At 41.9% G+C, this 13,200-nt stretch overlaps 1 protein-coding gene across 3 annotated transcripts in view; it reads left to right on the top strand.

Moving 5' to 3' along the window:
* The window catches only part of slc12a5a (solute carrier family 12 member 5a), a 320,066-nt gene extending 307,631 nt beyond the window's left edge, over window positions 1-12,435 (top strand). For 2 of the 3 annotated variants that reach the window (XM_088339007.1, XM_088339010.1), the window contains exons 21-26: window positions 772-879; window positions 2,541-2,666; window positions 5,621-5,853; window positions 7,975-7,989; window positions 8,958-9,091; window positions 10,878-12,435. In XM_088339007.1, the coding sequence (XP_088195133.1) occupies window positions 772-879; window positions 2,541-2,666; window positions 5,621-5,853; window positions 7,975-7,989; window positions 8,958-9,091; window positions 10,878-10,969 (708 nt within the window). In that variant the 3' untranslated portion in view covers window positions 10,970-12,435. The remainder of the gene's footprint in view (window positions 1-771; window positions 880-2,540; window positions 2,667-5,620; window positions 5,854-7,974; window positions 7,990-8,957; window positions 9,092-10,877) is intronic. The other variant, XM_088339009.1, reaches the window with a different exon arrangement.
* Window positions 12,436-13,200: the final 765 nt, after the last annotated feature.

The raw sequence follows: 13,200 nt of genomic DNA, 5'->3' as shown, positions 1-13,200 counted from the left end.
CATGATAGAACAAACATTCTGTCGGGGGCCAGAATAGTAGCTTAAAGAGAAAGAAAAAGATAAAGAAATAAGAGAAAGAGGGAGGGAAAAGGAGAGAGGGCGGGACAAATAAAGAAAAATAGAGAGGGAGAGAGTGTGAGAAACAAAAGATAAAAAGTCATGAGAGAGGGGTAAAAGAAAGGGAGAGGAAGAAAGAAATCCTAAGAGAAATAGAAGGAGAGAAAAGACAAAAGAAAGCGCAAAGGGTATGAAGAGAGAAAGAGAAAAGTGAGAAAAAGACAAAAGGAAGTTAGAGCAAAGGAGGTTAAAAGACACAGTGAGAGAAAGAGAGAAAGAGCAACAAAGGGTGAGAAGAAGAGAGACACAGAGAGTGAAAGAGACAGAGACAGAGTGGGAGAAAAGGGTGGGAAAGAAAATAAGAGAGAATGAGAAAGAGAACGAGAAAGAGATAGAGAATGAGAAAGATAAAGAGAAAGAGAGAGAGCGAGAGAAAGAGAGAAATAAATACAAGTACAGTGTCTCTGTTCGAGGCATCTGGCTTTGGCAACATCAAGTTGACATATTTCAACCTGCAGCTTGTTTTTCTCTTGCGCTTCTCTGAGTGTTGTCTGGCGGGCCGGATTCAATCCCTTAGCGGACCTGATCTGACACCTGTGCTCTATAATAATATGACTTGCATTTGAATGCCAAGTCAGAAACTCATGACTGCTACTACCAAATTTTTTGCATCACTGTAGAAAGCTTCTCAGACGTTTTTGTTTGGTCCTGCAGCATGAGAGCGACATCTCTGCCTACACCTACGAGAAGACCCTGGTGATGGAGCAACGCTCGCAGATGTTGAAGCAGATCAACCTGACCAAGAATGAGCGTGAGCGTGAGGTAAGGGAATGAAGACCCCACCTTCTTTTGCAAATAAGCAGGGTTGTGTAGGGTTACTTTAACTTGATTACTTTCAATTACTTTTGGATTACTCCAATACCAAATATGCTAATAAAAGGCAAAACAAACTACTAAATTTTGTGCAGGCTTGGGGAGTAACGGAATACATGGAACAGCAAAAATGATGTTGGCAAGCTGTTTGGATTTATTTTCATTTTGTTTCTGTGGCATTTTATGTTCGTTTTGCCGGAGATCAAAGAGATCAAAGCCAGGAGAGAAAGCTTACCACGTGTTGTGAGCTGCTGCTGGACCTGAGCGTGTTTTGTACTAAAGCGTCAGGTTGGGATGCAGCTATCTGCTTTGGGTAACTTTACTGTGTAGCGTGAGAGCAAAACATCTTGGCAGAGGAACGCAAAAACTAGATATTGATCTGAGCCAGTGTTCCCTCTAAGCTGCGCACTGCTCGGACATTCTCGGCGCACAAGAAAATCTAGCCAGCGCACAAAAATGAGGGCTCAAAATTACTAATTAAGAAGCGACTTAAGTCAAAGTTACAGTGCATGAAGGTAAAAATACACGGGTTCCCCTGACGTTGTGTCCTAAATGCGATATTTGGAAGTCAAACGAAGTTGAGTAAAGTTATTAGAGTATGTCGAGAACTGGCTACTTCTGCTCGGCTCACTAAAAGGAACCGGCTCTTTCGGGTCCTGAACCGGCTCTTTCGGGTCCTAAACGGCTCTTCAGGTTGTTATTGCTTCTTTAATCCCAACATGACCAAATATTAAGTAAAATTATGCACAAAATGACTTAAAGGAAGGGGGGAATAGAACAAAAAAGAAAAAAATACCAAAATGAAAAAGGAGTGAAAAGCTGAGAAAAAAAGTCAAAAGAGAAAAAAAAAAGGAAAAATTTAGAAAAAAAAGCCAGAAAAAAAGAAAAAAAAGAAATGTAGGAAAAAAGTAAACAGAGAACAAAAAGAAAAAAGTAACAGCTCGAAAAAGATAAACACAATGAGATTTTTTTTAAAGGAATTTTTTTAAAAAGTAGAAGAAAACACAGAAAAAACAATAAAAAGTTTGTGTTGCATTCAAATGATTTCCAATGATATCAAGTGAATCTTGTTGCCAACATTGTACTTCCACTAAAAAATGTGATTAAGTACAGTTCTGTATCTTACAACCGACTCAATAAGCCCCGAAAAATGTTAATATTATGCGACAAAATATATCAGGAAATAAAAAGGAAATGTATATCTTGTGAAAGAATTGTAAGAACGTACAACCTTTGCAATAGTACATGAGTCAATTCATTCAAAAGTGAAAAATAATTTTGCATTGCCGGAAACTCAGCAAAATGTAACGTGATGTCAAGTTTTGGAAATGTATGACTTAGTTGCCACACTTGGGATTGCTGTTGCTCACTGTTGTTTCAAGCGTTGCTCACCGACTTTGTGTCAACGCTCAGACCTATGGAAAATTACTGGGAACATTGATCTGAGCCCTTTACTATTATTACCTCCTCCAGGCTAAAGCATAGCTACGTTTTACTTGGTTTGGATGTGAGTCATCGCCTGCTGTGTGCCGCAAACCGCATTCCGAAAGAACATTTTTTTTCATTCGACACTTAATGTTGCTTTTATTTTTACTGTGGTGTCCGTACAGATCCAGAGCATCACTGACTCATCCCGTGGCTCCATTCGACGCAAGAACCCAGCATCGGTCACCACACAGCTGAGTGTGAGCGAGGAACCGACTCCGGCCGGCCAGGAAGAAAAGCCGGAAGAAGAGGTAGGAATCCTGTTCAGTATTGCACTTTTTAAGGATACGTCTGTTTTTTTTAGGAAAGTAGACACACGATTCCCTTAAATGTAGCAATGAAAATCTACTAATAAGATAATACCATGGAAGAAGTCAGCTGTTGCTAACTGAGGTGTATGCGTCGTGGTGGAGGATTGAGGGAGCACGAGAGACTGTTGTTGATACATATGTCATGAACCAGAAACAGACACAGGACCCAATAGCGCTCGTTTACTCAGTTTTATTAATAAAGAGAGAGAGTAGGACTTGCTTCCACGATCCAATGGTTGACGGACAAGGGTAGCACGTGCCTGGAAACGCGGAAGTGGCACTTCCGTGTCGAGCGAGGATGGTCGTGGATTTGCAGGAATACTAGTTGTTAGCCGGGACCAGAGAGCAAGGGCGCTATCGAGTTCGGAAACAAGGTCGGCAACAGGTGTCAGGCAGGTAGCGGGGCAAAACAGTTCGGAAGTCGGGATGGCAGAACAGGGCGGAATCGGGTCCAGAGTCAGGTCGGCAATGGGTATCAGGCAGAGGAAAACAGGGCAGGGAAAAATGTCTGAAAATGTGACCTTGCCTAGCTGGGAGCATCGGTTCGCTACGATCTGACGGCGTCCTCTTGAAAGCTGGGGGTTTAAAAAGAGTCTCTTAGCCAATCAGCTCTCAGGGCTGTTGGCGGCAATTGGGTAGTCACAGGTGCCTTGAATCAACAATCATGACAATGTAAGCAATAAAAAACAACACCATCGTGCAGGATCAGGTCTCTATGGCGGGAATCACTCATGCTAACCGAAACAAGCTGATGCGAGCGCTGACCAGTCTTAAGGTAGAGCACTCGTCTTGGGATCAAGGGATCCTAGTTCGAATCCCGGCTCGTCCGTGTTACATGTCGAAGTGTCCTTGGGTAAGACACTGAACCCCTGATACCCCCAATAAGCAGGTTAGCGCCTTACATGGCTGCAAGGCCGCTATTGGGAAATGTGTAGCACATTGTAAAGCGCTTTGGGAAGTCATTGACTTGAAAAGCGCTATATAAATGCAAATCATTTTTCATTCATTAAGCACTCGGCGATGTTGTAGTGGCATCTGGAAATTCTCGTAACTTGGATTCTTTTTGTCGGGCAAAATTTTTGGTAGAAAGACATCTCGTATCTCAAATGTCTCGTAACTAGACTAACTTGTATGTAGAGGGAATACGTACTGGGAATTCTGGACTACACAGCGCACCTGATTAAAAGCCACATGTGCAAATTTAAGGAAGATTACTCCAATACCAAATATGCTAATAAAAGTCAAAAGAAACCACCGTATTTTCCGCACTATAGGGCGCACCGGGTTATAGCGCGCACCCCCAAAAAATAGTTTTTGGCCCTATATCTTCCATAGATAAGGCGCACCGGATTATAAGGCGCTACAATGGGAACGTCGACAAAACAGTCAGATAGTTCAGTCCAACTTATTACCCCCTTAACATTCCCAAAGCTTGCAAAGAAGCAAATACGTGTCGTAGACACGTGCGGATGCGGTGTCCGTACGATGTCACTTAAATGCGTCATTTCAAATATCATTCGGAAGGTTAAAGTCTTGGAATTCAAGAAATGCCAACCATTCCTTACTTTCTATTTTCTTTTTCGCTCGCAACTTTACTGTGCATATGACAATAAACACTTGGAATTGAGTTTAATTGACTCAACTCATCACAGCAACATCAAGATCGTTCTAAAACAAGATACCGGGAAAATATAAAGCCGCATAACTCACCTAAGTTACAAATACAGACTAATGAAACATGTTTCTTTATGGCGTACTTTAGCAAGCTTGCTATTCAGTCATCTTTTTCGGCCAATTGCAGGGTTTGTTTTGGCCCTTCCAGCCTATCCGAGGCTCTGAATAACTTCAGCCAATAGCGATCGATGTAACGGATGATTGACACATCTTTTTCGGCCAATTGCAGGGTTTGTTTTGGCCCTCTAGCGTATCCGAGGCTCCGAATAACTTCAGCCAATAGCGATCGATTTAACGGATGATTGACACATCTTTTTCGGCCAATTGCAGGGTTTGTTTTGGCCCTCTAGCCAATCCGAGGCTCCGAATAACTTTAGCCAATAGCGATCGATTCAAATGATGATTGACACATTGGTTAGCCAATGAAACGCCGGTAGATAAATCCCAGCATACACCGCGGACTACTCCCAGTCGGGGGAAAATCGAGTCGGCGGCTGTTGCGTAAGTTGTGAGACCTTGCGAATTTAATATTGAGCCATATGTAAGGCGCACTGTATTATAAGGAGCATGGTCAGCTTTTGAAAAAAATTAAGACTTTTAGGTGCGCCTTATAGTGCGGAAAATACAGTAAATATGAATAAAAATGACTAAATTTTGTGCAGGCTAGGGGAGTAACAGAATACATGGAACGGCAAAAATGATGTTGGCAAGCTCTTTGGATTTATTTTCATTTTGTTTCTGTCGCATTTTATGTGAGTTTTGCCGGAGATCAAATAGATCAAAGCCAGGAGAGAAAGCTTACCACGTGTTGTGAGTCATCATTTTATTCAAATTTAGTTTCTTTTGTCTTTTATTAGCATATTTGGTATTGGAGTAATCCAAAAGTCATTGAAAGTAATCCAGTTAAAGTAACCCTACCTGACCCTGGTGGTGAGAAATGTCAAAGCAAAATGAAGGTTCCCCTTATCCAATCAGCTGTGACGACCAACTACCGAGTGTTATATGCTCCGATTGAACAACATGCTTCAATGGATCTGTTTAAATGATTAGCGAATCTATAAGATAGCGAGATGCTGTTCTTGAACCTTACTTCTTCTCTCTTGTCCCTCTCAAACATTCTGTGACTTTGACCCGCATTCCAACACTCGTGGATTTGCTCGTATCTCCACCTCCGGCCTCGCTACCATCCGCCCTTCTCCTCTTCCTCCTCCTCCTCATAGTCAAAGTCGGCCTCTCCCCCTGTGCCCCCCCCTGCCCAGGTACAACTCATCCACGATAACACCGTACCGACCAGCCCAGCCGCCACCGAAGCTACTCCGGCCCCGGCCGAGGCGACCCAGAGCCCCGGCGAGCAAGTCCAGATGACCTGGACGGAGAAGTGCGACGGTGATGCCAGCAAGCCGGCCGGCGCTGCCACACCGTGCGGCATCAAGGACATCTTCAACATGAAACCGTGAGTGCTCGCTGAGATACATTGACACAGCACGACATCAACCAAAACCAGCTTCTAAACCCATCTAAACTGTATAAGAGATAAAATTGTTAAGACGAGATGGGGCGGCAGTGGTTCAGGAGGTAGAGCGCTCGTCTTGGGATCAAGAGATTGCAGTTCGAATCCCGGCTCCTCCGTGTTACATGTCGAAGTGTCCTTGGGTAAGACACTGAACCCCTAATACCCCCAATAAGCAGGTTAGCGCCTTACATGGCTGCACGGCCGCTATTGGGAAATGTGAAGCACACTGTAAAGCGCTTTGGGAAGTCTTGACTTGAAAAGCGCTATAGAAATGCAGATCATTTCATTTCATCAGTCTAACAAAATGATTTTTGTTTTATTTCCTGTACAAAAATCATTATACGCCGTACTCACTTTGATGAAAAACTTATAATACGGGGACCACGTATACATTGACCGGTATGCTTCCTTCATTCACTAAAAATATATATATATATATATATATATATATATATATATATACAGTGTTCATTTTACCTGCTCAAAAATCTATGGGTCCCAACAGAGATCTATGGGTCCCCAAAATTTTGTGTTATCGAGGTTGAAATTGTAAATCGGCGACAAATATATAAATAAATATATAAATCTATATATTCATTTAGTCTAATCATCACACTTAATTGGTAATACAAAGCAGTTATCACTTCAGATTTTTCAGTTCACAAAAATATTGTACATTATACAAATTAAAATTGCTGAAATATTAGTCTATATATTCATGCAGTTTTAATCACTTCAGATTTTTCAGTTCATATATTCTTCGTGGTTTGCTGTCACGCCACAGTTGTAATGCCTTCTCAAGGTCCAATTGCGGCAACGGAATTTCCATAGCTAATTTGTGGTTTTCATTGTCGTTGTGCCGATCCAATGTGCTTTTCTGAAAGTTTGTATTGCGAAATGATTTATGCAATCCAGTTTTTTTGTCACGCTGGGTGCACGCATCAAAGAACATGTAGCCACCATTATCATCCTCCTAATAGCGTAACCAGGAATATAATTGAGTCCATTTTGGCAGAAAAATCCTTTTCTTGCTAGGAGTATTCTTTTGTTTATCTTTCGTCGAATCGTTCGCTTCAAAACACGTGTTTTCCTTGCCATCGCGATCTTCTGAAGAATTTCTCCGCCGTTTTTTCGTGCCGGAATTATTGCCGTTGTTACCACTTTCTGGATTATGTTTCGACTTATTACCGACACTGAAGAAATTACCAATTTTTTGTTATTTGCCCCTAATCCCAACTGTTTTTTACGGAGGCATACTTCTCTTTCACTCGACAACCACCAAAACAATGATATCATCTCGAAGGAACGAGATCTCGTTTGCCGAGATCGGCGCGAGACCAAAACAACAATGGTGGATCTGCCTGACGAAAAGTTTGGAGTGCGGTAAATCTTTGTTAAAAAAAATGTTATTGGGTAATAATGACAATCTAGTGTCAAAAAAGTTGCGTCCAGGGGACGCACGTTGATTTGACACAATGCGTCCCCAGCAATAATGATGCCTCTAGGACGCAGGGACGCGGGCAAACGAGAACCCTGTATATATATATACCGGAGCCATATCCCCCTAGTGGGAGGTGGCTAGAGTCAAGAACACATTCCTGACTCTTTCTGGGAGATTGATACTGAGGAGGGGATTCCCAGCCCCCTCGCTCCACCCAACTGATGTGTTGGTAGTCATTAGGTGACCAAACCCCCCAATTCCAAACCCTAATGCCGAGCGCCAAGCAGGGAGCCAATGAGTACCAATGTTGTAAGTCCTAGGTATGACTTGGCCGAGGCTTGAACCAGCGACCTCCCAGGTCTCGGAGCGGGCGCCCTACCCCCAAAGCCATCGAGCTGGTAAAAACAATAAAAGGCAGGGACGAGCCGGATATCACCCTCCCCCACCCCCAGCCCCTGTTTTTTATTTAGTCTGTTTTTTAAGTCAACTTACTTCTCACACTCCAAATGCCAAGCTCCAGGACTTGAATCTGTATTTAGAGTCTGAACCTCATTTTGAAGTACAGTGTATTGCCACCATGGGTTTTGATATTTCTATCTTTCCCCTCAATTCTGCTGCAGTGAATGGGAGAATCTGTAAGTACCAAACGTCTTTTCCACATCCACTTTATTATTTCATCCGACATGGGCGAATGAGATCGATGACAACGTGTGTGAGCAAGTGTCAGTCCATCAGGGTTGGGTAGGGTTACTTTAACTTGATTACTTGCAATTGCTTTTGGATTACTCCAATACCAAATATGCTAATAAAAAGAAACTAAATATGAATAAAATGACTAAATTTTGTGCAGGCTTGGGGAGTAACGGAATACATGGAACGGCAAAAATGATCTTGGCAAGCTGTTTGGATTTATTTTCTGTCGCATTTTATGTTAGTTTTGCCGGAGGTCAAAGAGATCAAAGCCAGGGGAGAAAGCTAACCACGTGTTGTGAGTCATCATTTTGTTCATATTTAGTTTCTTTTGTCTTATATTAGCCTATTTGGTATTGGAGCAATCTAAAAGTAATTGAAAGTAATCAGGTTAAAGTAACCCAACCCTGCTATCTATCTATCTATCTATCTATCTATCTATCTATCTATCAGGGTTGGGTAGGGTTACTTTAACTTGATTACTTTCAATTACTTTTGGATTACTCCAATACCGAATATGCTAATAAAAGACAAAAGAAACTAAATATGAGTAAAATTACAAAATTTGGGGCAGGCTTGGGGAGTAATGGAATACATGGAACGGCAAAAATGATATTGGCAAGATGTTTGGATTTATTTTCGTTTGTTTCTGTCGCATTATATGTTCGTTTTGCCGGAGATCAAAGAGATCAAAACCAGGGGAGAAAGCTTACCACGTGTTGTGAGTCATCATTTTATTCATATTTAGTTTCTTTTGTCTTTTTTAGCATATTTGGTTTTGGAGTAATCTAAAAGTAATTGAAAGTAATCAAGTTCAAGTAACCCTACCCAACCCTGCTGTCCATCGTCCACCCCGGCTCAGATATGTCTCGTAAATTGCAACAATTGGTGCTATTGGTGTGCACCCGTCCAGGAACCAGTCCAATGTACGGCGCATGCACACGGCACTGAGGCTCAATGAGGCCATCATCAAGAAGTCGTCCGAGGCCAAACTGGTCCTGCTCAACATGCCCGGGCCGCCCAAGAACCGGACAGGAGACGAGAACTGTATCCTTATGTCGTGGGCAGAAATCACAGCTCTATCATTTTAGGACTAACTGAATGAGAATTGAATTGAAAATACATGCAAATATAGTGTATTTGCATGTTATTGAAGGCAATTGTGAGCAACTGCAATCAGTTAGGCTCCAAATTTCACTTGTGTGCCTATTTATTAACTTCTAGTACTGTAAATAGTACTGTAGTGTAAAGACTAATACACATTGATAAAACGTGCTTGAACAGAATCTAGCAAATTATATATATATTACAATGAAAATCTCTGCAGAAATGTGAAAGGTGTACTTACTTTTGTGGCATTCTGTATATAATAATTTGGAAACCAATTGGATTCAAAATTTTCCAAATTTCAGATTTCGTCTTCATAACTCCAAAGTTGTGCTTTTTTTATGGTCTTTCATGACTGAAAACATATTTGTGTTGAATAGATATACCGTAAATTCCGGACTATAGAGCGCACCTGATTATAAGCCGCACCCGCCACATTTCAGGAGGTAAAGCGATTTTGTACATACACAAGCCGCATCTGTATATTAGCCGCATGCGCCCACATTGAAAAAATGCAACATAAACACAAAATTAACCTATACCCGACACAGTCCCAAAATCACAGCCGGCATAATGCACGGAAAATAATACCGGTACTTAAGGTTTGATGCAGACTTGCAGAGTCCTGACTCGCTGAAAGTAATCCAAGGAAAAAAGTGTATATTTCCAAAGTTAAGGGTGGAAAAAATATATATCCACTATTGTCGGCCGCGTCCACAAACACGTCTCACCTTTACTCCTCTTCCTGTCAGCCCGCGTTTGCCCCGCCCCTTCTTTTTCACTCGCCCGTGCAAAACATATCAGAATAAGTTTCCAAAATAAATAAATTACAAAAATATGCGGTTGCAAATACACATTATACATGGTTACACATATTTACAAAGAAAGACGGTACACCGAGAAAGTTTTCAAAGCTTTAATTATAATATTATAACTTTCATCCCAAACCGTGCCTGTGAAGGGTAGCAAAACGCTACTGGCAACACGCTCGCGACTCAGTAAACGGGTCTGTTAAAAAAAACATACCGTACATGTAGAAACCACGGTAAACCGTCCTCATCCACCTCCTTATAACTGACGTCATCAAAGTCGTCTTCCTTCAGTATGGGAAAGAAACTTTGTCAAATAGACATCATCCCACGCTCCCTTATTCAAAAACACGCTAGCAACACGCTCGCAAAGTAAAGTTTACGTGCAGTAGCTCTGTTTCCTTCTTTATCGGACTGCTCGATTGCGTTTAGCTTGAAAGTTGCGTCACGTGCCTTTCTTTTTGCAATTTGCATGATGAGGATATGTCTACGCTAATTTAATTTGTGCACAAGCTAAGAAGTTGCAGTCTTCCTCTGCGCATATATTCCATCGGTCTTAATCTTACCTTTTGTACTCGAGCGCCGCTGGCGGCCGTTAGAAAAATTACATAAATTGGCCGCATCACTGAATAAGCCGCAGGGTTGAAAGTTTGGGGAAAAAGTAGCGGCTTATAGTCCGGAATTTACGGTATATATATTTTTATCTGACATCCAAAATAAATCTCATAGGTGATCATTTTAAAATCACATTATCAATTACAGAAGTTCGAATTATAATTTATTGATTACAGAATAATCTAGAACCCGCCACACCCCCGCCCTCCTAATGCTCATTACTGGTACAACTGCATCGAGTTAATTTTTACTTTCCAATTACTGTTGCGAATCCATGTTTGTTTCTTTACCTTTCCACCCAGACATGGAGTTCCTTGAAGTTCTCACAGAAGGTCTCAACAGGGTCCTTCTGGTCCGCGGAGGCGGACGCGAGGTCATCACCATCTACTCCTGAAAAAGCAGAGCCCCGTACCCCACTTTCCCTATAACCCGACCATTACCAACCACCTCCGTCCTTTACCGGCCTTGCTCCTGTGTTTACCGTCTCCCTCTCGGTCAATCAATGCTGCTTCATCTTCATGTCTCACTGAATGACGTATCAAATTTGGCTTCACAGCCCAGTCGAGCCGAAAGCTGGTTTAGTTGCTAGCATAGTTGTTTGCCGGAGTGGCAACGAATGCATGCTAAATTGTTTTTTTCCCCCTTTTTCTCTGGTTGAATCTGTGTTGTTTGCTAACCCTAAAGAAGATGCTCAAAGTCAAGTCCCGTTTTTGAGGCCTTTAAACCACCACCGGCCAGGAAAGGGTTCTTTGCGTACAAACTGTGAAATCCACACAAGCGGCTACATCCTTAACTGCTGTCCTTAGTTTTACTTAGGAGACTGTTTGGTTACTGTTTTTGCCTCCTGTTCCCTAGAAAGAAACACAAGTGGGATTATTTCTTCGCAAAAGCTAAAAACGAAAAATATTTAAGATCATTTAGTTTTTTTTTTTTAATTTTTACCAGGAAAAAAGTTTTAGACAGTGTAGTCATGAATTAGGGCAGGGGTCTCCGACATGGGGCTCATAAGACTCAGGTCTCCCCCTTAGAGCACCTGTATCGCCTGAAAAAACTCACCAGTGATAGGTCATACATATTTCTTGGGAACCTTGATTTATAAATCGAATGATAAACCATGATCAGTGTATTTAAAAAAACATATATATCCACTATTGTCCGCTGCGACAACAGACAGATCTACCAGTAACTCAGCTTTACCCCACTTCCCATCAGCCCGCGTTTGCTCCGCCCCTTCTTTTTGATTCGCTTGTAGAACACATAACAGAATAAATCCCTAAAATAAATACATTACAAGAATATACAGTTGCAAATACATATTATACATGGTTACACATATTCACAAAGAAAGACGGTACACCGAGAGAGTTTTCGAAGCTTCTTCCGTCTTCCTCATTATCGGAACGTACCTTTCCTTTACAGAGAATGTATGCATAAACTTAGAGGTTGCAGTCTTTCTTGGCGCACATATTCTACTGGTATTAATCTTACCTTCGGGCGGCAGTAGCTCAGGAGGTAGAGCGCTCGTCTTAGGATGAAAGGATCCCAGTTCGAATCCCGGCTCGTCCATGTTACATGTCGAAGTGTCCTTGGGTAAGACACTGAACCCCTAATACCCCCAATAAGCAGGTTAGCGCCTTACAAGGCCGCTATTGGGAAATGTGGAGCATATTGTAAAGCACTTTGGGAAGTCATTGACTTGAAAAGCGCGATATAAAAAAATGCAGAGCAGATGCAGAATTCAGACTTTTTAGACTCCAGCGCCGCTGGTGGCCATTGGAAAAAATACATAAATTGGCCGCTTTACTGAATAATAATAATAATAATAATAATTTCCTTTGTATTGTCATTCTTTGTAACAATGTACACAGAATGAAATGTCGATACACCTGACCCGTTGTAGCGAGCCGATGCAGCCGCAGCCAACAGAGGGCGCCGCCATTATACCAATTAGGCCGCAGGACTGAACATTTGGGAAAAAAGTAGCGGCTTATAGTCCGGAATTTACGGTATATTTCCCTCTATTAACCAGCTCAGTAGCCTAGATGGTAGGGCGCCCGCTTTGAGACTGGGAGGTCGCTGGTTCGCGCCTCGGCCGAGTCATACCTAAGACTTATAACATTGGTAAAATGGCGGCGCCCTCTGTTGGCTGCGGCTGCATCGGCTCGCTACAACGGGTCAGGTGTATCGACATTTCGTTCTGTGTACATTGTTACAAAGAATGACAATACAAAGGAAATTATTATTATTATTATTTTCTTTTTCTGTTTCGAAGTATTTTTGAAAGTACTCTGGGGAGCCACTAGGGGTTGCTAACCCCAGCGCTAATAAAAAAATATATAGCTTAGCTCCTAGCCTCAGTTGGCAGCAGCAAATACTGTTTTTCTTTGGAGTGGGGGGCAAAACATACCAACCAGCAGCCTTTGGTGTGGATCTCTGTAAATAACGTTCCGGCAAGCTTCGTTGGGTACGAGTGTCGTATTTTTGTGACATATTTGAGAAAAAAAGAACAAAAAAAACAAAAGACGGGAAAACAGTCCTTAACTACGAGGAGGCCCTTAACGAAAAAGAGTGAAAATTTATATTTATTTATTAACGGGCGGCCAAGCCGTACACCGCAAACTGCAC

The sequence above is a fragment of the Urocampus carinirostris genome, chromosome 6, assembly GCF_059441175.1.
Source record: "Urocampus carinirostris isolate Australia breed hairy pipefish chromosome 6, RoL_Ucar_1.0, whole genome shotgun sequence".
In the NCBI taxonomy this organism is placed as follows: domain Eukaryota; kingdom Metazoa; phylum Chordata; class Actinopteri; order Syngnathiformes; family Syngnathidae; genus Urocampus; species Urocampus carinirostris.
This window is presented reverse-complemented; position numbering and strand designations above follow the sequence as displayed.